This window comes from Notechis scutatus, chromosome 5 (assembly GCF_049901735.1).
Source record: "Notechis scutatus isolate UNSWTSFEM ecotype Mainland chromosome 5, rNotScu1.2, whole genome shotgun sequence".
Lineage (NCBI taxonomy): Eukaryota > Metazoa > Chordata > Lepidosauria > Squamata > Elapidae > Notechis > Notechis scutatus.
Genome location: NC_142013.1, coordinates 55904679 through 55932501, shown reverse-complemented (window position 1 = coordinate 55932501; position 27823 = coordinate 55904679). Strand labels below are relative to the sequence as shown.

The 27823-nt window shown below is 40.3% G+C and overlaps 1 protein-coding gene across 4 annotated transcripts in view; it reads left to right on the top strand.

Annotated features, from left to right (window-relative positions):
- Positions 1-27823, top strand: part of LOC113416249 (cystathionine beta-synthase-like protein) — a 47501-nt gene that overhangs the window by 12003 nt on the left and 7675 nt on the right. For all 4 annotated transcript variants that reach the window (XM_026674017.2, XM_087967553.1, XM_026674016.2 and 1 more), the window contains exons 2-11: positions 3363-3573; positions 3740-3846; positions 5280-5414; positions 6246-6325; positions 6612-6746; positions 7811-7880; positions 16326-16417; positions 21718-21843; positions 23900-23984; positions 25625-25730. In XM_026674017.2, coding sequence (XP_026529802.1) covers positions 3368-3573; positions 3740-3846; positions 5280-5414; positions 6246-6325; positions 6612-6746; positions 7811-7880; positions 16326-16417; positions 21718-21843; positions 23900-23984; positions 25625-25730 — 1142 coding nt within the window. In that variant the 5' untranslated portion in view covers positions 3363-3367. The remainder of the gene's footprint in view (positions 1-3362; positions 3574-3739; positions 3847-5279; positions 5415-6245; positions 6326-6611; positions 6747-7810; positions 7881-16325; positions 16418-21717; positions 21844-23899; positions 23985-25624; positions 25731-27823) is intronic.

Here is a 27823-nt window from a genome sequence, read left to right as displayed (position 1 = left end):
TTTGGTATCACCCTGCAACACCGCTGCTTTACAAGCTGAATTGGTTAGTTTCAGCACCTGCACTCGATATTTTTGACAGATATATTAATCAAAGGGGATTTGATATAATCCCTTTGTTCTTATCTAAAACAACAGTTGGTATCCAATATAGCAGTCAGATTCCCAGCAATGAAAGTATGACAAGGTCATTTTGTTACTCAACCACCCCTCCCACAAAAAAGGATCACAGTGCATTTCCCCTCTCAATTGCCTTGGATTCTGATTGGCAAGAATTCTGGTGCAAAACTCATCACTCATCTAGATCCTTCAGAGGAAAATCCACATGGATCATGGTGCTGCAGCTCATCCCTCCCAATTTGAGTCTCTTCAGATGTATTGGGGCTACAGTTCCTGAAAGCAAGTATGTGTGTGATCAAAGGCCGTATAACTCTAAATAGCATCTACTTTGCTATAATATACTTTATACACCAGCTACTGTTTTAATACTTGCATTTACCTAGATGTATAAAAGTAAGAATGGAATTATCAAGCAGAAGTAACTGACAAAACCCTTACAATGCTCATAGAAGTCCTAAGAAGCCTGCATCAATGTTTACATTTAGCCTGAGAAATAGACAACCCCACAAATACAGGAAAGTCTCTTTCAATAAGCAGTTAGAAGAAATAAATCGATGACTTTCAAACGTCCAATTCCTCTTTCTCACCCTGCTCTACCCCCCCCCCCCAATTTCCATATGATATGTTATAAAACTAGGACTGGTACTGTGTGATGTGCGTGGTAGGAAAAATTAGAGATTATTTACCAGCCTGGGATTATTTACCAGCCTTCTGACACTGGCAAGCATCCTGCTGGGGTGGGAGTTGCAGGCTTCAAAGAGATTGGACCAGATGAAAAGACTTTTGGGCCAAATTTTTCCATGGAGAGCTAACAAAGAAAAAAAACTGATTTTGTTCACAAATAAGCAGCTGAGGGGGAGGAAGCTTTTATGCTGGATTGTGTTCCCTTAGCTTAGTTGGTTTTTCTTCACCACTAATCCCCCAAAACGTGGCCAAATAAATCATGTGTTGTTGTTTTTTAAAAAAGACATGCATATATAGTATGTGTTTGACCAGCAGATACATTTCTGTATGAAAAAGTGTGAGTGCGTGCGTGTGTTTCTTCTTAGATGTCTTTTTTGGAATGCCAATGTACAAAGTTAAGCTGTTCCCCTTAAATTTATTTTATTTATTTGATTTGTCAGTTGCTTACAAGATAATAAGTATAAGGATAAACATAATTATGAATACATATAAGAAAAATAAAAGAAACAATAGGATGGTAGGCACGCTGGTGTGCTTATGCACGCCCCCTACAGGCCTCTTAGGAAAGGGGTGAGGTCAATAGTAGACAGTCTAAGGTTAAAGTTTTGGGGGTTTGGGGAAGAAACCACAGAGTCAGGTAGAGTATTCCAGACATTGACCACTCTGTTGCTGAAGTCGTATTTCCTGCAATCAAGTTTGGTGCGGTTAACCTTGAGTTTGTATCTATTGTGTGCTCTTGTATTGTTATGGTTGAAACTGAAGTATTCATTAATAATAGTCTGGAAGGCCTCCAGCAGGTATAAGGAAAACAGAGGGAAGAAGGGTAGCATTATTATTAGCATAGACCTCAGCAGTCTACAGTATCCTTCATAGATCTTTCTACTGTTTAGCTGTTGATTAAAACATTGCTTGCAACAGGCTTCCCTATGCTGGAATCCCTCAGAATCATGCTTGGCACTACCTTGTCTTTTTGAATCAAAGTAATGTTACTTTTATCCTTCTGAAACTTTTAATAAACCCTGTTTATGCCACAAAGGGATTTTTAAATTAATCCCATTTCTGATATTATAGTTTCTACTAAACTTTGGTTGTTTAATTATTTATCCAACCTATTAAAGTTTTACCGGATAAGACTTGAGACTGATCTGAAAGTGGATTTAAAAGTGACAGGTTACAAGAATGGGAAAAGATGCTACACTGGACATACAAACTGGCTGATGTTTTAATATTTAAAAAAGATGTACAAATAACAAACCAAAAGAGTGACCTGCATAACTTTCCTATATTGGATTTACAAATGAGACTTGTCAAAGCCTTGAAGAGTTATATGGGAAGAGATCAATAAACATAGAAATCAACAGGGCATTAAAGAGACTAAAAATAAGGTTTATTAAAAGTAAAAGGAAGGAATGTAAAATTGGTTTATTTTTTTAAGGTTAAGAGTAGATACGATGTTATCTCTGATAACCCTTTAAGGACTTTTGTTGATTAGGACTGAACAATGAGGCTTCAAGGATTTCTTTACACGGGTAACCCTTGACATGCAATCTTTTGTTTAGTGATTGAAGTTACAACAGCACTGAGAAAAGTGACTGACAAACCCTGTTCCCACTTACCACCATTACAACATCTCCACAGCGACATGATCAAAAGACAGGAACTTAGCAACTGGCATGTATTTTGGATGGTTGTAACCTCCCGAAGTCACACAGTTGCCATTTGTGACTTTCCCAAGATCAGTAGTTGTATTTTAAGAGAAGTTATTAAATTTGTTTATATTTTGATGAAGGAGAAAGTCACACACACACACACACAATATTCTTATTTTTCTTTGTAGTTTTTCTTTTTCCACATTCTATTTTTAGTTTATATTTGTATCTTTTTAATTATAATTTTTAATAAAATTACTATTTTAAAAAGCGCCCACATGGTTACCACAGTTCTGAGATGTCAGCTCTTTCCATTCAAGTGAAGTATAACGAGTAAGAAATAGATGTGTTTTGTGTGCCTGTAAATTTATCTGCTAAATTTTTGACATATCTCAAATACCAACAGTTTTATGTCTTTCCCTCCCAGATGTTATCACAATAATTCTGTATCGATACCCTTGCTTTTATTTTGGAACCTGCATGAATTCTGAAACAAGTTGTACCCTACAGGTTATAGGATTATGGAATGTGAAATCAAGTAGGCTCAGAGTCAGCAGTCTGAGGAATATTGCTTTCTTAAATTTGTCTGGTTTAGAATTACCTGAAACATTATCCACATAGCTCAGCATCTTGGAAATAATGAGACAGTAGCAAAGCTATTTTTAAATAATTTATTTTGTAGTAGTATATGGGTGTAATCTGCCTGACTCAAAATAGTTTGGTCTACTTATTTTATTTAGCTTTCCAAAGGCCAAACCGTTGGATAGTTACAGACAAAACAGAATTATAATTTATTGCCATGTTTTTTAAATTAATTTTTTGATTGTCCATGCTTATGTGCTTTAGTCATAATGACTGTTGTTAGTCCTGTATCGTAATGCAATTGATCTCTTGTTTCCCCCTCTGGTGCAGATACAATGCCATCAATCCCTGCTGAAACTGAAATGGATAAAATGACTTGCACTCATGTTTCGGTTGACTGCATACCCAATGGAATCTTGGAGAAGGAATCTTATAGTTCGCCAGAAAAGGAGAGGAAGTGGATCAGGCCTGATGCCATCAGCAAGTGTACCTGGGAGCTTGGAAAATCTCCTTCTGAATCACCCCATCACCATGCTACATTGTAAGTGGTTGTTTGGTCAATAGACAGGTGGAGGAAAGGCCTGTTTGGAAGGTGGCTTTTATTGCAGGATGGCCATTCAGTTTCATCCATTCTGATTTTAGTTGGGGGTAATGAACTTTAGGATTATTTTCCAATAATATTGTATAACTTTTTCTTTCTGGTGTAGAACAAAGACTTCAAAAATTATGCCGGATATCCTGAAAAACATTGGAGATACTCCCATGGTGCGTATCAACAAGGTTGGAAAGTTATGCGGCCTCAAATGTGAACTCTGTAAGTATTTGTTATAGTGATGCTTACTTGGAATTGTAAACATAAACATGTAATGGGGCTCTTAATTTCAAAGGACCAAATCAGTCAGGAATTTAGTAGACTTTGTGATTTCATTATTTTTGAACAATGATGCTGTTTATGATATTATTTTGCTTTCAGTGCAGCAGTTGGAAACTGACATACAATCACCTGATTCTCCAGTCTGTATATTGCTAGTGAGGCTTAAAACCCTAAATTGTATAAGAACAATTTAAGACGTTGCATGAGGAACGTGATGGGTAGAAAGAAAACTTCTTGGGAAAGAAGAGAAATAGCAATAACACTTATACTTATATATCGTTTTACAATGCTTTTCAGCCCTCTCTAAGCGGTTTACAGAGTCAGCCTATTGCCCCCAACAATCCGGGTCCTCATTTTACCCACCTCAGAAAGAGGGAAGGCTGGGTCAACCTTGAGCCTGGTGAGATTCGAACTGCCAAATTGCAGGCAGGCAGCAGGCAGCAGAAGTAGGCTGCAGTACTGCACTCTTAACCACTGTGCCACCATGGCTCACATAATGCCTTGGTAAGACCACATTGGGAATACTGCATCCAGTTTTGGTTGCCACAATATAAAAAAAGATGTTGAGACTCTAGAGAGCGTGCAGAGGAGAGCAGCAAAGATGATTAGGGGACTGAAGGCTAAAACATGAAAAGAACGGTTGCTGGAATTGGGCATGTCTGGTTTAATGAAAAGAAGGATTGAAGGTGACATGATAGCAGTGTTCCAATATTTGAGGAGCTGCCACAAAGAAGAGGGAGTCAAGCTATTCTCCAAAGCACCTGAGGGCAGGACAAGAAGCAATGGGTGGAAACTAATCAAGGAGAGAAACACCCTAGAACTAAGAAATTTCCTGACAGAACAATTAACCAGTGGAACCACTTGCCTCCAGAAGTTGTGAATGCTCCCACACTGGAAGTTTTTAAGAAAAGATTGGACAACCACTTGTCTGACATGGTATAGGGCTTCCTGCTTGAGCAGGGGGTTGGATTACAAGGTCCCTTCCAGCTCTATTACTCTGTTCTCAGAACAAAAAAAGGTTCTGTATATGTCTGGTTTTGGGATCTGAGCTTATGGAAGAGGATTGTCAGACTACGTGGTTGCTTATGGAAGGTACAGGATACTGGGCTAATCCAAAACCAGCTTCAGAATTGATTCATCAGAGGCTGTTTGTTTAGTCCAATATTCAATTCGTATATGCTATCTATCATAGCTATAAATATAATACTTATAGATATCTACGTATATGTAGATATCTGTGCACATATTCAGATATGCCTTTTCTTAGAATACGGATAGATGAAATGGCATTTGCCAAATCCCTTGCAGAAGGTTGGTGGGCGTCACTTTCTTGCTTCATCTGAAACATATTCTACTTTAATTGTGGTATTCAGTGGCCAAATGCGAGTTTTTCAATGCTGGAGGCAGTGTGAAAGACCGAATCAGCTTACGAATGGTGGAAGATGCTGAAAGGGATGGGATTCTTAAGCCAGGAGATACCATTATTGAACCAACTTCAGGAAATACAGGTAAATAAATCCATTTGAAGTGTGGTATCGAGAAGTGAGTGGAATGGGATGCTGAATAGGGTCTCTCTCCTACCCCTGGTCTTGTCAGAAAATAAGACTAATAACAGATTTTAAAATTGTAAGGAAGTGACTGGATACTGAAGTGAGCAGGCATTAATTAAAAATGAGTAATGCAAGTCTTAGTTCTAACTGAATACTAAACACTGTTGGAACAAGTTTTACAAACTCGGGGGGGGGGGGGGAAATAACTGTTTTGCTTACCGTTTTTTTAAACAGTATACATTTCCTGTCTGCTATATGATTAAGGTAATGATTTGACTGAGCAAATCAAATCATCCCTTTATGAAAGGATGAGGGAATGTTAAAGTGGTGTATACACAGTTTGGGACTATAATCTCATTCAGCCATGTAGGTGGTAGGTCAAGAGAAAAACATATGCATGGATAGAGATGTATGAAAAGTCTGTCTTACAGCTCAGCCATCTTTTTCTCCTGTTATCATTATGGGATCTAGCTGGTTCATAATGGCAGGACATAAAACAACTCTGGAATACAGGCTCTTGGGCAGCATTATCATATCTTGTTAGGATGGTCATTTTATAGATTAGTCTTTCTCCCTACAATACCATATTTAGCTCAAACACTGAGAACTGCTACCAATGTGTAACAGAGATCAAGTAGAATGATATATTTCCAGAAGTTTTATACCACATATCCCATTAGTATCAGCCAGAAGGATTAACAGGGAGACTGGGAAATATCTGGAGGATGCCAGGTTGTTTATTCTTGGTATATGTATGGCTTTTTTTAGTGACATTTTTTTGGGTTGCAGGAATTGGACTGGCCTTGGCAGCTGCAGTGAAAGGATACCGTTGTATTATTGTAATGCCAGAGAAAATGAGCATGGAAAAGGTCAGAGCTGTTTATCACTGAGTGATCCACACATGGTTGCATAACTTTACTGAGGCACCTTAAGTCAGCAGTGGTGGGTGTGAGAAAGCTGGACTCAACTTGCCATCTTAACATTTAACAAGGTTCTGCATGGGTTTTGTTAACGGAGCTAAAATAGCTGGTCTGGAACCACATTTGGTTTTGAATTGGCTCCATACCTGTAACTACTTTAATATTCTAGTTGCATAAGCATTGCCTATGCACAGACATAGACATTTTGGCTAATTTGATTATTGTTCTTAAACAGGTGGATGTACTACGTGCTCTTGGGGCTGAAATTGTGAGGACTCCAACAACTGCTAGATTTGATTCTCCAGAATCACATGTTGGAGTGGCATGGAGATTGAAAAATGAAATTCCCAACTCCCATATCCTGGATCAGGTAACTTATTGAACAAGAAAAATGGCTTCACTCTGGAAAATAGTTTCTTTTCATTTATTCCTGCACTGCCAATATAAAGCAGAAAAAATGCTTACATATTAAGAAATAGAATGAGAGGAAAAGTGGATGATGGAAACATGCTTATCTTCTACTATTCATTGATTCATTGTGACTCTCCCTGCAGATCATTGTAGGCCAATCACTGCTTAGATCATAACAAATTAATAGGGTGAAACATTGCTGTTCTCCTGTTCGACTGGTTTCAAGTGAACTTTTGTACAATCTCTCTCTGATGGACCTTCTTTATAGGATTTTAGCTATTAAAAAGGAGACATTCTTGGCACATAAGGATCAGCACAATACAATTTTTCCCCAATATAATATAACAATGCAATTACTCTACATACAAAGGAAGGGGAGGGGTGGAAGGTAAAAAAGGAGAGGGAGGGAGGGAGGAAATTTGTGCTCTATGTTTGAGTTTAGAATGGTTTTCTTTGTGATCCTTAGTAAATTAATGTTAAAAGCATTACTTTATTTTCTGTTTTCTATACACACACACACACACACATAATTTACATATAGAAATATCTAACACAATGTGACCATCCTGGCATTTCCTCCACCATATACACTAAAATAAAAGACAAATAACATATATGCTGTTTATACATTGCTAGTCTTGTACAGTTGTTTTTGACCAATATACTCATTTTGACGTATATATAGTCTTACATTCCGGGTCTGCTTAGCCTAGTTATTTCATGTTCCAACTCCCACCTCTCAATTCCAGCCATTGGTATTTTATTTGATTTTTCTGTTTTCTGATGCACTTTATAGCAAAAATAAAAATAGCATTGATATTAAAAAAAGCCAAAGGAAATAAAACAGCAACTCAAGCCATTTAAAATTCACTCTATTGGGGTGGGGGATGTCTGTTTGTGTCTTTGTAGGTGTAGTATATCTTGCATCTGCATTATTTCGGAATCTCACCTGCAGTGCTACTGAACAGATCAACCTGTTGTTGATCTTACATTTTCTCCATTCTCTCCCATTTTTTTACACAGTACCGCAATGCCAGCAACCCCTTGTCTCATTATGACACAACAGCAGAGGAGATTCTTCAACAGTGTGAAGGTACGTTTTATGCTTTACAAACAACTCTGTCATGGAAATGGGAGCTTCTTAGGAAACTGAAGCTATGTTAGGAGAGATTGATTAATGAGAACATGAGAGCATTCAGTCCAACAGACAACTAACTTTGCAGATAATTTGTAGGACTCGGCCAGTGGCCAAGTTACTTCCACACAAAATTTGTTTTAAGAGGTGGAATGAATAAAGATGTAAAAAAAAAAAATGCACAAATCTTAGATCTGAATGAACAATTGTTGAATTCGTAGATTGTTTAAAACAGATTTAAGAACCATAGATTTTTCAAGGTAGAATATGTTCCACAATCACAATAGCCCAAACCTGCAAAATAGTTGTCTAAAGCCTATACTGCAAGTTCCCTGTAATGTGTGTATATATGTTCATGTGAGTATAAGTCAACCCAAATCTATTTCAAAGCAGCAGCTTCCACACACATACACAATTCCCAAATCAAAGTTTTACCATCCTCCTTTCTCTGCTAAATGTTGTGAGTATACCATGAAGAGAGGGCTTTCTTAAACCTCACCTGACCTTGTTGGGCAATATTCAATTGAATACCTGCTTTGAACCTCAAACTGAGTACTCCCATGGTACAGGTGACATTTTTCTATAACTGGTAGCATTTGTTTATGATCTTGCTTTGGAGCAAAGGGGAAGGCTAATATTCCCATATTGGCATAGCCACTAGACTGGATTGGTTTTGTGGGTGGAGATGCCCCATTCATGCTAAAGCTTTGAGGTCATGAGATCTTTCCATTCTTGACTCATTTATTCTTAAAATAGTATTTGTGTGCAACAGGTTCAGTTGAAGCCTACTTAATGAGATAGTTGCAACGAGTGTACATGCTAACCATATTTGTATACAGAAGTATCTATGATACCCCTATTGCATGATCCAGACTGAAGAGATGGCAGAATACCAAAGAGTGCTGTAGAACCTTTATAGCGAAACAATAATTTTGATTTGGTTTACATGAGATACTAAACCCCATACAAATGATATAGCTTGGTATGTTGTATGAACAGGAGTCTGACTTTCCCATTAACAGTGACCAATTTAGAAAATACATCAGTCATTTTCTTTAGACATTACTAAAAATAGCCTGAGGACAAGTTAGGGGAAGCCATGCATACCTTGAAATATGTGAATTTGGGTGGAGGCTCAATGTATTTTGGAAAAAATAATCCAGTTACAGCTGCTACTCATTTAATAACTATCTTGGTTAGTGGTTATTCACAAGTCAACAATAATAAACAGTAATAAAAAATAAATCCTGGCCAATGCCTGCTAATAATTCTGTTACTAACTGGAAACCAGCAGAGGGAGCTCTTACATAAAAAGTCCCTTTTTGCTTCTGTGTAAGACAGAGCAGAACAAGCTTTGAAAATAAGTCAGAAGAAGCACTAAGGACTTTACACAGGCCCAGAGACCCTTTTCAAGTTTCCATGTAAACCCAAAGGAAGGTGTTGCTGTTTTAAAATTTGTCTTAGTGTTACTGAATGAATTCTTCAAGCAACAGCACCTGTTTCTTTGAGTCACCGAGCTTGAAAAATATTGGGCTCTTTTCATGACCAGCAGAAAGTGCTGCCTTCATGCAAGATCCAAAGCACTTCTTCCAAATAAGTTTTAAAGTGTGACCACCTCTAATGTAAAGCAATTCTTCTTAGATTTTTTAATACTTACCTTAATTTTAGGATGTATTGGGAAGTATTGGGAAATTGCTTTAAACTTCATGTTGCAATTTAAATTAAATATGGAGATGTTTAATAGATGAAATTGATAAGAGGACAGAGACTCAAGTATTTTGGAAGAAATCCAAAATAAATTTAGTCATGTCAGGGAAATGAGATAAATACAGGCTTCTTTTGCAAAAAAAAATTGACCAAGAAATTAGAAGATGGATCTTTGCATCTTATGTTAGCAACTGCAGGAACTTTCCAGTTGCAGCCTAAGAGTTTTGTACCTAAAAATGAAGACACCTTAAACATAACCTATTATTACATAAACTTTTGTGGATCATTATTTCATATGAGATGCAGAGAATGCAGTTCTTAGAAAGGAATATTATATAACCCCAAGCTGTAGCTTGGACAGGAGGAGATAAAAGGCAGAAATCATATAAGGAGAGGGTAGAGTTTTGAGAGAGCTAACTATTCATTCTTGCATTCAAGCTGATTATAAAAAATGTGATACAATAAGAACTGATTGCTTTATCAATCAATGTTAATATACAGGTAGTCTTCAACTTACAGTAGTTCATTTGATGACTATTTAAAGTTACAATGGTGCTGAAAAAAGTGACTTATGACCATTTTTCACACTCCTGACCATTGCAGCATCCCTATGGTCATGTGATTTACATTATGATACTTGACAACAGACTCACATTTATGACGGTTGCAGCATCCTAGATCAAGTAATCACCTTCTGCGCCTGTGATGACCCGTAGTCTCTCAAAATAACCCAAAACCCAAAACATACATTAAAGTCCGGTAAGGCCTTCAACTTAACTTCACTGTTTTATTAGGCACAGTTTAAAGTCACAAAAGTAAATAATGAGGCTAACAGAAAACCAAAACAAACCGCATTGATGAGAGTTCTGAAGCAAGCCGAGATAACTAATCATAAACTCCAGGAAAATAACCGAGAAAAATCCATGGGAAGAACGCCAGCAAAGATAAACCTCTTTCAAGGTAAACACTAATTGACTCCAGCAATTCTAACTACATAGTTGTAAACTTATATACGTAGCTCCCACCTGCAAGCCACGAGCAGGAGCATGGTAATCTCCTCTTGAGTAGACCTCGCTTTTCCCTGATCCTCTCCTCCCTGCGTGACCTAGGATGGATAGGGGATGGGCCTGGATCCTCTTCTGATTGCTCAGCCAGCCTCTGCCCTTCCCCAGCCTCCTCCACCACCTCTGGAGCCAAACTCCCACTCCCTGTTGGCCGTTCCTCGTCTTCCTCAGAGTCAGACTCTATCAGGGGCATGACACTATCCCCCACCGCAGGGCCCCCTCCCCCAGGACCAGGTGGACGAGGACGTTGAGGAAACCGAGCGTGAAAGTCCTGGACCAAACGAGGAGCATGAACATCAGTGGCATCGACCCAGGTGAAGTCCTCTGGTCCATAACCTTTCCATGCCACCAAATACTGAGATCGGCCCCGCAACTGGCGTGAATCTCGGATGCTATCCACTTCGTACTCCTTCTCTCCCAGAGGGGCTACTGGGGCCGGCTGTGATGGAGCCGGTCTATGTGGACTGTCAGGCGAGACAGGGACTAACAGGGAACAATGAAAAACAGGATGGATACTCATGGTCCGTGGCAGGGAGAGATGATAAGCCACAGGATTGATCACTGCCTCGACCGGAAAAGGTCCCAAGTAACGGTGATCGAGCTTTTTTGATGGTTGCGTCGTTGGTAAATATTGAGTAGGGAGCCAAACCTGATCGCCGACCGCTAAAGGTGAAAAATCGCGACGATGTCGGTCTGCAAACCATTTATAGTCTTCCTTGGCTCTCTCTAGTTGATTGCGGACCATGTGGTGCACAGCTTTTAACTCCTGCAAAAATGTATCCACTGCCGGAACTGAGGAATCAGACGGGGCTAAAGGGAAAAGTCATGGATGAAACCCATAGTTAGCAAAGAAAGGGGACACACGAGTGGATGCATGTTGAGCATTGTTATAAGCAAATTCTGCCACCGGCAGCACTTCCACCCAATTGTCTTGTTGAGTATTGCTGAAACAGCGGAGGTACTGCTCCAAAATAGCATTCACTCTCTCTGTCCCCCCATCAGTTTTGGGGTGATGAGCAGACGACAGACGCCTGAACCTGCAGTTTCGCGAGTAGGGTCTGCCAGAAGCGTGCCGTAAATTGTACACCCCCCGATTTGATACCATGCGGTCTGGTAACCCATGCAACTGGAAAACGTGGGAGATAAACAATTGAGCTGTTATCTTGGCCGATGGAAGACCTGCACATGGAATAAAGTGGGCCATTTTAATCAACATATCCACCACCACCAAAATGGTTGTGGCACCATTCGATTGTGGTAACTCAACAATGAAATCCAATGAAACTGCCCCCCACGGTCGTTCTGGCGTGGACAAGGGCTGCAAGAGACCAGGGGGCGCACCAGAAGCATACTTGGCTTGGCGACAGATCCCACAGGACACCACATATCCCGACACATCATGCTTAAGTCTCGGCCACCAAAATGTTCTAGAGATGAGCTGCAGTATTTTGAACACCCCAAAGTGTCCTGCTGCCGGACTATCATGACATTGATGTAGGATAAGGCCACGAAGAGGACCTCCAGGCACATAAATGCGATCACGGAACCGCAACAGTTCCCCAATATAAGCCCAAGGAGTTGTCTTCCATTCTCATCCAATTCTCAATGTTGAGCTGCCACAAATGGGTCCTGCCGCTGTGCCTCCTAAATCCTCACTCAAAGGTCCACAGGTTCCTCAGTGGCTGCAAACCACTCCAACGAAATCACCGTCCGGGGCAAGATTTTATCCTCCCTTCGGGTATACTCGGGCTTCCGAGATAGGGCATGGGTTTCGTTGATTCCCTCCACTCGGAACATAGGTCACTCGGAAATCGAATCGAGCAAAGAATAAGGACCATCTCACCTGACGCTGGTTCAATGTCCGAGCTGTATGGAGGTGTTCCAAATTGCGATGATCCCTCCAAACCTCGATTTGGTGATGAGCCTCCTCCAGGTGGTGCCACCATGTCTCAAAAGCAACTTTAACTGCCAATAGCTCCTTGTCCCAAATTGTATAGTTGCGCTCTGGAGCCGACAACTTCTGGGAATAATAAGCGCACGAGAACAAGGTGCCTGCAGGAGCATAGGCCTGGAGGAGCACTGCACCAACAGCCACATCGGAAGCATCTGTTTCCATCACAAATGGCTGACCTGGATCAGGGTGTTTGAGGATAGGCTCAGAAGCAAAGGCGACTTTCAACGCCTCAAAAGCTGCCTGCTCCTCAGCACCCCAATGGAACTTCTCCTTCTTGAGCAGATTAGAAAGGGGAGCAGTCAATGCAGCAAAGCGGGGAACAAATGTGCGGTAGTAGTTTGCAAACCCGAACAGTCGTTGCACATCCTTAACCCGCTGTGGAGGTTCCCACCCCTGCAACGATCAAATTTTTTCCGGGTCCATTTCCACCCCAGCAGGTAAAATACGATGTCTCAAGAAGTCAATCATGGTTTGTGCAAACTGACACTTCTCACGTTTAGCAAACAGATGGTTATCACACAAACGTTGCAACACCAGCCGCACATGCTGCCAATGTTCCTGCAGGGAGTCTGAGTAAATCAAAATGCCATCTAAATAAATGACCACGAATTGATCCAACAAATCACAGAAAACATTGTGCATGAAATGCATGAACACAGCTGGGGCATTGGTTAATCCAAAAGGCATCACGGTACCTACTCAAAATGCCCGTTACCTCATCCGGAAAGCTGTTTTCCACTCGTCCCCTGCACGAATGTGAACCAGATTGTAAGCCCCACGCAAGTCCAACTTGGTAAAGATCTTAGCTTGACGAAGCCGCTCAATCAGTTCAGGGATGAGGGGAAGCGGGTACCGATTCCTCACTGTGATTGCATTCAGCTTGCAGTAATCACAACACAAACGTAGCTCCCCCGATTTCTTTTTTTACAAAAAGCACCGGTGCAGCCAATGGGGAGGTAGAAGGCTGGATAAACCGTTTCCGGAGGTTCTTCTCAATAAAATCCCACAACGCAGGCAACTCCGGTTCTGACGGAATATATCCGACCCACCGGCAATTTTGCATTGGGCAACAAGTCGATTGGACAGTCATACGCCCAATGCGGAGGCAACTGATCCACCTTCTTTTCCCCAAACACATCAGCAAAGTCCACAAACTCTGCAGGTAGATCCAGGTCCACGGGCGTAGCCACACTCCCTGCACAGGAGAGCAAGCAATGGTTGGCACACCTATCAAGGAACTGCACAGCTCCAGAGACCAGACAATCTGTGGATCGTGGGCCTGTAACCACTCCAAACCCAGCACCACCGGAAAATGAGGCACTGCTGCAACGTAAAACACAGTTTCCTCCACATGCTGTCCAATACGCATGCAAAGGGGTTTGGTTGCTGCAACCACAGGTCCCGAACGAAGGGGCCAACCATCAATCGTCTCCACCGTTACTGGTGGAGATACCTGTTGCTGAAGAATGAACCACTGCTTGACAAAATGAGCATCCATGAAATTGGCTGTGGCCCCTGAGTCGACCAAAGCTGGGATCTCCACCGCTCCCACACCAGGCACAAACACTTGCTGGCAGCACAAGATGCTTCACCAATGGCGACTGTGGTGGAGATGTCAAAGGTGGCGAGGATGGCAAGGTTGGTGAAGATGGCGGGCCTATGGACTTTACACCCCGACCTGCAGACCCCCGTAGGCCGAGCGATGCTCGTTTCCCGCCACCGCAGGTGTCACTGCTGTGGATGACTTAACAGGACACTTAGCCGCAAAATGGCCTCGATTGCCAAAATAGAGGCATAAACCATCACCACGACATCTATTCTTTTCTACTTGAGTCAGGCGAGGGCAGCCAGCCCCCAACTGCATGGGTTCCTCCAAAGGCATTTCCACCAAGGGCGCCATCTTGCTGGAAACAGATACGGTCTTTGTCCGTCATCTCACCCGTCACTGCTGAAGTCTAGCATCGATACGAAGACACAAATGCATGAGCTCCTAAAGGGTGTGAGGGATTCAGTGCACGCCAACTCATCCAGGAGTTCCGACGACAAACCCTCCTGGAACTGGTCTAAGTGCTGCCTCATTCCATTGTACATCCTGAGCAACCACCCGAAAACTAGCAATATAATCCATGAGTGAGCCACGCCCCTGCTTCAACTCTCAAATGTCTGTTTGCTGTTTGGCTTCGAACAGGGTCCTCAAACATGGCCCGAAACTGACGGCAAAACTCAGCATAATTGTCCAACACGTGGTTGGGCTGGGTCAGCAGAGGCGTCGCCCAACGTGCGAGCCTGACAACAAACTAATCAAAAACCCCACCTTATCCCAGTCAGTGGGAAAGTCCTCAGGCCGAAGGCTCATGTAAAGCTTAGCACTGCCCCCAAAATGCTGGAAATTGGGCCAGCGAACCATCAAATTTATCTGACACTGCCACTGGGCAATTTCGGCGTGGCCGGGGAGCTTGCATTTGTGCCACCTGTGCAGTCAAAAGAGCCACTTGCTGAGTTAACTGGGCAATCTCTGCTCTGAGCTGGTCCATGGTCACCCCACAAAAAGCAAAAATAAGTTGAAGAGGTGGCTAGAGTCAAAATATGATGACCTGTAGTCTCTCAAAATAACCCAAAACATATATTAAAGCCCGGTAAGGCCTTCAACTTAACTTCACTGTTTTATTAGGCACAGTTTAAAGTCACAAAAGTAAATAATGAGGCAAAAAGAAAACCAAAACAAACTGCATTGACGAGAGTTCCGAAGGAAGCCAAGATAATTAATCATACACTCCAGGAAGATAACAGGGAGAGTCCATGGGAAGAACGCCAGCAAAGATAAACCTCTTTCACAGGAAACATTAAATTTTGACTCCAGCAATTCTGACTACGCAGTTACAAACTTATATACATAGCTCCAAGCTGCAAGCCACGAGGAAGATCATGGCAATCTCCTCTTGAGTAGACCTTGCTTTTCCCTGATCCTCTCCTCCCTGCGTCACCTAGGATGGATAGGGGATGGGCCTGGATCCTCCTCTGATTGCTCAGCCGGCCTCTGCCCTTCCCCAGCCTCCTCCACCACCTCTGGAGCCACATTCCCACTCCCTGTTGGCTGTTCTTGCTCTTCCTCAGAGTCAGTCTCCACCAGGGGCATGACAGCACCCTTCTGACAAGCAAACTCAATGGGGAAACCAGATTCACTTATCACCCGTGTTACCAATTTAAGAACTGCAGTGATTCACTTCACAAATGTGGCAAGAAACGTTGAAGAATGGAACAAAACTCAACCAATTTCTCACCATAAATTTCTGGCTCAGTTGTGGTTGTAAGTTGAGGACTACCTGTAATTGCCACAATTTATATAAGCCATATTGAGTAAAGTATGAATGGAAAAAGAAGTAGGTCAGTATGTTCTTATACATAAAATACCTAAAATATGAAATGCTCATCAACATTTGATAGGCTGATAAAAGTAGGGATTGTACTAAAATGACAAATACATAGAGCTACTTTTTTTCCAATGACAGCTTTCAGAATGTATAATAGGAACGTGAGACATCCCATTATTGTATCCTCTTTTTCAGAGTTACTAATAAGAAACCATCTTGACTTAAGTAAAAGCATAATAAATGTTTGTTATAGCTCATCTAGATACAGCTTTTTAATATTGGTAAAATATTTCTGCCTCTTCAATAGGTCAAGTAGACATGATTGTGGCTGGAGCTGGCACAGGAGGCACCATCAGTGGTATTGCCCGAAAAATCAAGGAAAAGTGCCCTGGATGCACAGTAAGTCCCAAAGAAGAACATCAGGTTCACTTCTGAAGTTACTGATAGGGGTTTCTCTGTGTGTGTAAACACATGTACACATGCTTTGTAGATTACAGACACTGTTACAAATGGCAGGTGATTCAAAAACGGTATTTCCTTCTCCATGCAAACTGTACAAGAGACAAATAAAATGTTTTATCTTGCTGATTACAAAGGTGATTTACAGTCATTCCTTTATGACTGAAATCTTGTTTGTTGAAATGGCTATTTTTTATAAACCTGATTGCTCTTGGGTTCATTTGCTACATTTAGCCATGGGAACATGTCTGCATGTCCAGAATTTGGACTCCTTGTATGCTCAGTTCATTCCTATAATGATTACACTTATTTTTCAAGCACCAAAGAAATACTATGACATGTTACCACATGGCAGAACCTAGTGGCTTTACAATCGTATTAAATGAGTGAACAGACATTCTTGGTGTATCTTATGTATTATTACATATGTTTTTTGGTAATTTCTTCCCTTTGTCTCAACATTAGCTGCTGGCATAGCACTATCCAATATGAACTTTCCCATTTATTGAGAACACTACAGATGTTATGTTCAGTTTCTGAGAAATAAAATCAATGCAGAGAAATTGTTATTAGTTGTGAAGTCGTGTCCGGCCCATTGTGACCCCATGGACAATGTTCCTCCAGACCTTTCTGTCCTCTACCATCTTCTGGAGTCCATTTAAGCTCACGCCGACTGCTTCAGTGACTCCATCCAGCCACCTCATTTTCTGTCATCCCCTTCTTCTACTGCCCTCAATCTTTCCCAGCATTATGCTCTTCTCCAGTGAGTCCTTCCTTCTCCTTAGGTGGCCAAAGTATTTGAGTTTCATCTTCAGGATCTGGCCTTCTAAAGAGCAGTCAGGGTTGATCTCCTCTACGACTGACCGGTTTGATCGCCTTGCAGTCCAAGGGACTCACAGGAATCTTCTCCAGCACCATAGTTCAAAGGCCTCAATTCTTTGGCGCTCAGCCTTTCTTATGGTCCAACTTTCACAGCTATACATTGCAACTGGGAAAACCATTGTCTTGACTATACACACTTTTGTTGGCAGGGTGATGTCTGCTTTTTAGTATGCTATCTGGATTTGCCATAGCTTTCCTCCCCAGGAACAAGCGTCTTTTAATTTCTTGGCTGCAGTCCCCGTCTGCGGTGATCTTGGAGCCCAGGAAAATAAAATGTGTCACTACCTCCATTTCTTCCCCATCTATTTGTCAGGAATTGAGAGGGCCGGATGCCATGATCTTAGTTTTCTTATTTAAACAAGTTTTATTAATTTTTAAAACACACAAATTGTCATTATTCATTACATGTTTAAACCTTTTTCCATTGTCAATTTAACAAGTCAGATAAATTATAATTCTGTTTTAAACCATTTCCATACAACATACCAAAACCTCTTATTCAATTTCTCTTTACTTCTCTTTACTCTTATTCAATATCATTATTATTATTTCATCTGTTTCTTTCTGACTTAGTTACCATTATTCTCAATCTATATTTCTACAATTTTAACTAATTCTCCCCCAAAAGACATATACACACAACACACAAAACATAAAAAAATCTTTTTGGAAAGTAACTTGGACCCAGTGTCTCTCTCTTCATGGACTTCAATTATATTCATGCTCATCTTACATATCATTACTTATTTTATTTACCATTCTAAGCCTTCTATATTAACTTCCCCACATATTTCACACTTCTTACTTCTATCTTAATTAATCATCTTAATTTGAATCATTATATTTATATCTTTTGTCCATTTTTATCATCCCTTTGTCTCATTCCTTATAAAAAAAAAGAAAATAAGTTTCTCCTGAAATCATTAATCAGAGTATGATGCCTTTCTATCTCCCCTAAGTTAATCAAATTAATCTTTAAAATAATATCTAATACCCAATCCGATTTTGCTTGGTACATTCTATCTAACTAATACATCCAACATAATTAAGTACATAATTAGACAATAAATCCAAATATTAAAAAAGATACTATAATAAAAATTTTATAATAACATCAATACCATAGTCTTATTAAACTCTTTAATTAAAACAATATTCTAAACCTCCCTATTATTAAGTTTTAAAGCCAATCATTTTTAAACATTTTAACATTTTTAATCTCTTATCAACTCTTAAATCATTACAATACTACCATCTCATCTTATGTACCTTGCAAAATCTTTTTAAAAAAAAAAAAATTATACTTTATCCATTATCCAAAAAAAGCTTCTTTTTTTCATTTAATTTCAAGACATTGTAGCTTTTCTCCACCTTTTCCCTTTCTTTCTTCTCCCAACAAACCTTTCTACCCCCTTCTTCTAGCCTCTGCCTTGCCAGCTTCCCTTCTCTGTCGTATTCCTTTTCCCTTTTGTTTACTATCATCATATTGGTTTTGCACCTTATTTTTCCCTTTCTTAAATGTTTTTTTAGATCTTAAGTCCTTAAGTCCTTTAATTTTCTTCTTTTCTCTTCTTTTCTTTTCTTTTCTCTTCCTTCTTTCTGGATCAAGTTCTGAGATTCATTAAAGATGGCTCCTTTCTTTCTTTCTTGTTCCTCTGCTGTCTTCATCTGTTGTAATGTTTGTTGATAATTAATAAGCGCCATTTCTAAGAAAAGGAAAGCTTCTTCCACACCATCTTTACCATTTTTTTTTTGCTTGTTCATATTCTTTTCTTAGTTCCTCAACAGAAAGAGCCATTATAAATCTTTTCTTTTCTTTTCCCCTTCTTTCTTCTTACAACAACCAGAATATTCAAAAGAAAATAAAAAAATAAAACAGTCCCAAAGTTATCAGTCAGTCCAAACCAAGGCAGAATTCTCACTTTCTCCTTCTGGGGCAATATCAATCCAAGAGAAAGAAAGTCCAAATCTGTTTAAAATCTTATTGCAATATATTCTAGTCTTTAAATCCTTAAGGCATCTGCTCCAACAAATCTTAGCATACAAATATTTTCTTTTTAATCCTCTCTCTTCCCACTCATCGCTTAAAACCAATTTTCACCTAAAAAAATAGGTTTCTTAATATCCAGTTATTTATTCCGTAGGAAAAGAGGGAAAGCTATCCTTTCAGCACCTTCACAGCCGCTTTTTCCTCTTCTGGCAGGTATTATTCAGAAAGTCATACTTTTCAGGAATTTTATTAGATATGTCTTAGAGTCCTAGGAGCCAAGAAAAACTTTCTCCTCTCAATCACTTTCTCCACTTCCTCCTGCGCATTCTTACCCGGCTGCCAGCTTCTTTGTGGCGGCCATTACAGACCGCCGCTGCACCGTCCTGGGAAAAGGGAGTTCTGCCGGCCAGGGAGGAGTCTGCAGCACCCCCAAACCCTTCTCCGGATCCCCCTACCTTCAGCTGCCCCTGCAGGTGGCTAGCTCCGAACCCGGCTGGGTCGGAGCCCCAAAAACTGCTAGCGCGGCAGGGATCGCGCAGCTCGCAAATCCCTGCCGCTCGGCTGAAGCCGACAAACCGGAAGTCCCGATCTTAGTTTTCTTAATGTTGAGTTTCAAGCCAACTTTTACATTTTCCTTCTTCACCCGCATCAAGAGGCTCTTTAGTTCCTCTTCACTTTCTGCCATTTAGAGTGGTATCATCTGCATATCTGAGGTTGTTGATATTTCTCCCGGCAATCTTAATTCCAACTTTTGATTCATCTAGCCTGCCTTTCTCATGATGTGCTCTGCATATAAGTTAAATAGGCAGGGTGACAGTATACAGCCTTGCCGGACTCCTTTCCCAATTTTGAACCATCAGTGGTTTTGTGTCCAGTTTTCACTGTTGCTTTTTTACTCGCATATAGGTTTCTCGAGACAAATAAGATGGTCTGGTACTCCCATCTCTTTAAGAACTTGCCACAATTTGTTGTGATCCACACAATCAAAGGCTTTAGCATAGTCAATGAAGCAGAAGTAGATGTTTTTCTGGAACTCCCTAGTTTTCTCCATGATCTAGTGTATGTTGGCAATTTGATCTCTAGTTTCTCTGCCTCTTTGAAATCCTGCCTGTAGTTCTGGTAGTTCTCAATCCACATACTGCTGGAGTCTAGCTTGTAGGATTTTAAGCATAACTTTACTAGCATGTGAAATGAGTGTAGTGGTGCAATAGTTTGAACATTCTTTGGCATTGCCTGTCTTTGGAATTGGAATGTAAACTGAACTTTTCCAATCTTGTGGCCACTGTTGAGTTTTCCAAATTTGCTGGCAAATTGAGTGTAGCAATTTTATTGCATCGTCTTTTAAGATTTTGAATAGCTCAGCTGGAATACTGTCACCCTCCACTAGCTCTGTTGTTGCTCAGATTTCCTAAGGGCCATTTCACTTCACATTCTAGGATGTCTGGCTCAAGGTCAGTGACCACCTCATGGTGGTTATCAGGGACGTTAAGCTCATTCTTGTATAGTTCTTCTGTGTAATTTTGCCACCTCTACTTAATCTCTTCTGTCTCTATTAGGTCCCTGCCATTTTGGTCTTTTATCATGCCCATCTCTGCATGAAACTTTTCCTTTATATCTCCAATTTTTCTTGAAGAGATCTCTGGTCCTCCATATTCTATTGTTTTCTTCTATTTCTTTGCACAATCCTTCTGTTTGTTATTATACCTAATGCTTTTGGAAATAAGGTTTTGGCTGCTAGTGTTGTATTGATAAGAGTGGAGTGGGTTAACATATTTCTGGATAAACTACTGCTCTTACATTCCAGGTAAACATTTAGAAAGGAAAAAAATGAATCAGAGTTCCATAAAGAGTGGGAAAAATAAGCATCTAGGAAAACTTTTGATTAAAAAAAACTGAGAAAAGTAAGGTGCTCCATCCCCACTGTCCATCTATATTAAAACTCATTATCTCTCAGGATAATTTTCTGTTTTGGAAGCAAACCCAAGAAGTTGTACTTTCTTTATATACGCTTGCATGATTTGCTGTCTTAAGATGAGTACATATACATTCTACTTTAATTTCTTTTCTTAAATTAAGAAAAACTATGCTAAATTTGGTGGGAAATCAAAATTTACCCAAGTAGGAAATTTTTTCCATAGGACAATTATTTTAAAATTGTCCCAGATCATGGAATTACACAAATACCAAATTAATAAGGGCAAATGATTTTTATTTATTTATGGTTCCAGACTGAAAAATGGAATACCTACACAATACTTAACTTTTAAATGGAAGTACCAAAAGTTCCATTATTCAGTTTAGACATTGTCTTTTTAATTTCTGTGTATTTAACATCAAAATACTATTTCAATAACAAATTGCTCTGCAGATTGTAGGTGTTGATCCTGAAGGATCTATTCTAGCGGAGCCTGAAAAATTAAACATAACTGACAAGACAACTTATGAAGTGGAAGGTATTGGATATGATTTCATACCCACAGTTCTGGATAGATCGGTAAGGAAGGTTTTTATATATACATACTTATATATATATTTGCTTTATTGCTGTGATTTTTAACCTTGGCAACTTTAAGACTTTGGACTTCTATTCCCAGAATTCCACACCTCTTAAAATTGTCACAGTTGAGAAATACTGCTTTAGTGTGAACCTCATTGAAATCTCTTTCGTTCTTAAGTGCAAGACTAATCTTTTTTTTTCTTACTTCTCTGATCCAAACTTAGCCTTTAATCTTTGTGATATTCAGGTTTTATTTTGATTCCTGATCTTTAACAGGTCTGATCCTACTTTTGTCAATTTCTGAATTTTGGAAGACAAATTATTATTACATGGATTTTCCAATATTTATAACAGGACTTATTCACAGTAAAACATGACTTAGGTGCTCTTTCTTAAAAGCAGTCTGCTTGCTTTATATAGCTTGTATAGATTAGCTAGACTTTTGAGCAGTGAACAGCACAGAAAAAATGGAAGATTCAGAAAGGTATTGTAAGGTACTTAAATGGGAACATTTGAGGATTGATGAGATGCCCTGTTGACAAAAGGGAAAAACCCTGGACTACTGTATTTTAATTGTACTGTAATTTAATTGTATTATTGGATCCAGATAATATTTTTTCCTGACATTTGTATCAGTGGACCTAAAAATCCACTGCTAAATCCATTCCTCCTTTCCATACAATTTCTGACATATCTAATCAATTCTGGTCATCCCAAATGAGATTGAAGCAATAGCAACCAGCAGGTTTTCAACAGAATAGCTTGCCTCCTAGGGTTGTGGGTGCTTCATCACTAGAGGTTTTCAAAAAATAGACTGGACAACCACTTGACCAGGATGGTATAAGATTGCCTGCCTGGAGCAGGGCGTTGGATTACAACAGTGGTCGGCAACCTGTAGTCCGCAGCCCGCTGGTGGTCCACGAGAAAATGTTGGTGATCCACAGAGAAATGTCACCCCCAGAGCAACCCCCCAAAGCAATTAATCCAGGCTGCATGGGAACACAAGGCTGCGCCACCCACATGGCCCGCGGGAACCCTCCCCACCCACTCACTCCTTACCTGGCAAACTTGCCTGCTAAGTTGCTATTTTTCCTTTCCCCCCCCCCAACCATCAGCTGTTCTGTGCCGGGAGATTTAGATTAGCTAAATTAGGAAATCGTTGCATTTCTTGTTTTCTAGCTAATCTTTAGATCTTTGGCTGTGCTTTTAAGCAGAGCTGAACCTTAGGACTGAAGGTTCTATTATTCAGTGCAGGCAGCTGATGGCAGAATCGTAGTTCTCTGAGTGAATCTTTGATTCTGTGAGCAATTCAATCTGCCTGCCTGCTTTGCCTGATTTTGGGTAAAAGTTGCTCTTTTTTATAAAAAAAAAAATCAATATTTACATACATGGTGCTTTGTGAGTTAATTTTATGAGTTTGCTTGCAAGCACATTTTATGTGACAGACACAGATAGCCAATGGCAGAAAGATAGATCTCTTAATCTGTGATTCTGTGAGCAACTCAATCTGCCTCTTGCCTGATTTTGGGTAAAAGTTGCTCTTGTTTATAAAAAAAAATCAATATTTACATAAATATTTATAATATTTATATACAAGCCATGCCCAGCCAGTCACATGGCCACCAAACCACACCCACAAACTAGGCCCTGCTCAAGAACCGGTTGTTAAGAAATTTGAATCCCACCCTGTTAAGAAATTTGAATCCCACCCTTGTGTGTGTGAGAGAGAGGGAAAGAGAGAGGTTAGATCTCTCTCTCTCTCTCTCTCTCTCTCTCTCTCTCTCCCTCTCCCTCTCCCTCTCCCTCCCTCCCCCCCCTCCCCACCACCACCACCAACGTCAGCAAACCACATCAATCAAAATTCATATTAGTGGTCCCCGGGATTTAAAATTATGAGTTTGGTGGTCCCTGAGGTCGAAAAGGTTGGCAACCCTGGATTGGAAGAGCTCTGAGATCTCTTTCAGCCTTATGAATCTAAGTTCTAGTACCAGTGGATGACTTGTATGAAACAACAGGTCTAGAATAATGTTTTTGTGTCCTTTCTTCCTTCTAGGTGGTAGACAAATGGTATAAGTGTAACGATAAGGAATCTTTTACCTTCTCACGCATGCTAATCAGAGAAGAAGGACTGCTATGTGGTAAGCATAGTATAATTTGTAGTCAAGACAATAATAGGATTGTGGACACCTTTTTACTCTTGATATCAATTGCTGCATTTTACTTCCACACCTGACAGTTTTTATGAAAAATACAAACAGTGAATTTGGATCTCATGGATTCTACTGAAGTCTAGTTCTGCGAATCATCCAATATGCATCACTTAAAGCAGTTCTTATAAGCAGAGAGCTATAAAGTATGTAAAATGCTGCTTTCACCATTAGATTTCTTTTTTTTTAGAGTTTTTAAATAAACTTTATTTACAAGAATTAAAAACATACAAATTTAAAAAATACAAAAACAATAGTATGTAAATAACACATTCCTCTTTACATTTGATGTCGAATTTGAAAAGTCCTAATAGTCAGTACTAACTGATACTTATCGTATTTTCATTTACTATGACATCTTAATCACTGAGTAACTCACAATACTCTACTAATCTTCTCGTTGGTTTATAACTATTATGTAATTAATAATACATTCATATTATTTAAATAATGAATTAAAAAATGTAGTAAATATATAATTATAATAATATAAGAGAAAAGAGGATTTAAAACCTTTATTATACATTTCATATAGACAGCTGAATATAATTTGTTTCTTGGGTTCATTTACATGTTTTTCCCTTGTAATCTACCCAATTGTACCATTTATCCCATATCCTGTAGTAATCTGTATCCTCCTTCCCATTGATTTTGAGCGTGAGCCTCTCCAATTGGGCACACTCATACGTTTTTTGAATCGTAACATGTATCGGTGGTACATTTAGTTTCTTCCAGTATTGTGCTAATGAAATCCGCGCCGCTGTTAATAAGTGGATGGTCAGATATCTTACTTTAGAGGTATAATCCCCTTTGATCATTCCCAACAGGAACAGTTCCGGTTTCCACTCCAGCCCACGCTCTATGATTTCTTCTATCCACTCTTTTATTTTTAACCAATATTTCTTTGTCTCAGGACAAGTCCACCATAAGTGAAAATAATTTATCATGCCATTGTTTACAGTCTGTGTGATTTTCTTGTAGCAACTAACTAGATGTTCCAACTGTTTCTTCATCTTGTTTGCAGGGACGGCATTTGCTATCTCTTGCATATTGTTACCATACAACCATGTGAAACCACAGCTGCCAGTTCTTTAGGTGGTATTGTCCTTCATTCACATCAAGGCCTTTCCAAGTCCTAGGATGTCATAATATACTGGCATAGAATTTGTGTGGATCCAAGTGGTGTGGCCTTTTCAATTGACAAAATGGAAATGCTGTCAAAGAACATTTCCTAAGTGCTGTCCAAGATTTGCAGGAGGACAATATAGCTCTGCTTCCAACTTAAAGCACTTCAGAGGCATCTTCGTGGCCAGTGTGAGAAACAAAATGCTGGACTAAGATGGCCCGCGCAATTATATTCCTATGTTATTGAATAGTACCTGCCATTAAAAGAATATATTTTTATTATGACAGAAGTTTTCTAAGAAACTATTACAGTGCTTTAAACAAATTTTCAAAGTGTGTTTAAGTTACTAATTAAGAGGCTTTGCCCCACTTTCCTTTTTCTTTCCTATTCATACTGTGGATTCCAATATACTTGAATTTTGAGAATCTCCTGTGTCTTTTGACAGGTGGCAGCTCAGGAAGTGCCATGTCTGTTGCCGTCAAGGCAGCCCAAGAGCTAAAAAAAGGCCAGCGTTGTGTTGTCATCCTTCCTGACTCTGTCAGGAACTACATGTAGGTACCCTGCCTTATATGTCTCTTCCTTCCCTACACTGATTGAGGTATGGCTGTCCAGCGATCCAAAGTCAAAGGGGAAAAGATTATTTGTAACTCCTTAGATATATACACTGCTCAAAAAAATAAAGGGAACACTTAAACAACACAATGGAACTCCAAGTCAATCACACTTCTGTGAAATCAAACTGTCCACTTAGGTAGCAACACTGATTGACAATCAATTTCACATGCTGTTGTGCAAATGGAATAGACAACAGGTGGAAAGCATAGGTAGTTAGCAAGACATCCCCAATAAAGGAGTGGTTCTGCAGGTGGTGACCACAGACCACTTCTCAGTTCCTATGCTTTCTGGCTGATGGTTTGGTAACTTTTGAATGCTGGCGGTGCTTTCACTCTAGTGGTAGCATGAGACGGAGTCTACAACCCACACAAGTGGCTCAGGTAGTGCAGCTCATCCAGGATGACAAATCAATGCGAGCTCTGGCAAGAAGGTTTGCTGTGTCTGTCAGCGTTGTGTCCAGGGCATGGAGGCGCTACCAGGAGACAGGCCAGTACATCAGGAGACGTGGAGGAGGCCATAGGAGGGCAACAACCCAGCATCAGGACCGTTACCTCCGCCTTTGTGCAAGGAGGGACAGGAGGCAGAGCCCTGCAAAATGACCTCCAGTGGGCCACAAATGTGCATGTGGCTGCTCAAACAGAAATAGGCTCCATGAAGGTGGTATGAGGGCCCGACGTCCACAGGTGGGGGTTGTGCTTATAGCCCAACACCATGCAGGATGTTTGGCATTTGCCAGAGAACACCAAGATTGGCAAATTCACCACTGGCACCCTGTGCTCTTCACAGATGAAAGCAGGTTCACACTGAGCACATGTGACAGACGTGACAGGGTCTGGAGACACCGTGGAGAACGTTCTGCTGCCTGCAACATCCTCCAGCATGACCGGTTTGGCAGTGGGTCAGTAATGGTGTGGGGTGGCATTTCTTTAGGGGGCCACACAGCCCTCCATGTGCTCGCCAGAGGTAGCCTGACTGCCATTAGGTACTGAGATGAGATCCTCAGACCCCTTGTGAGACCATATGCTGGTGCGGTTGGCCCTTGGTTCCTCCTAATGTACGACAATGCTAGACCTCATGTAGCTGGAGTGTGTCAGCAGTTCCTGCAAGATGAAGGCATTGATGCTATGGACTGGCCCGCCCGTTCCCCAGACCTGAATCCAATTGAGTACATCTGGGACATCATGTCTCGCTCCATCCACCAATGCCACGTTGCACCACAGACTGTCCAGGGGTTGGTGGATGCTTTAGTCCAGATGTGGGAGGAGATCCCTCAGGAGACCATCCGTCACCTCATCAGGAGCATGCCCAGGCGTTGTAGGGAGGTCATACAGGCACGTGGAGGCCACACACTACTGAGCCTCATTTTGACTTGTTTTAAGGACATTACATCAAAGTTGGATCAGCCTGTAGTGTTTTTTTCCACTTTAATTTTGAGTGTAACTCCAAATCCAGACCTCCATGGGTTGCTAAATTTGATTTCCATTGATAATTTTTGTGTGATTTTGTTGTCAGCACATTCAACTATGTAATGAACAAAGTATTTAATGAGAATATTTCATTCATTCAGATCTAGGATGTCTTATTTTTGTGTTCCCTTTATTTTTTTGAGCAGTGTATATCTCACCTGTCTGCAACTCCTTAAAGTAGCTGTACCTTTTTCTGGGCTCATAGGCATAATGCCAGGAAAACAGATTTGGTTTCAGGAGGTATGATGTGCAGGAATGAAATGCTCACATACGCATGCTCCAGATGACCCTTTTGATTTTGAATTCAAATTGTTTTACGGGCCAACCCTACTCTAAAGGAAAGGTTCTTATTCTGCTCGTTGTTTTTTGAGATCTCTAAAAACCTATTTTACTAGAACTTGGGGATTCATTCATAACTTGGATGGGTGAGTAGATTGGTTGGTTTTGGCCTATCATCTATAATCCACTGCTAAAAACACATGAATAGTTTGTTTGAAATCTGGCTCTCCTACGTGCTTTCTTAAAAGATATTTTATTTCACATACTGAAATAGCCTGCAGGTA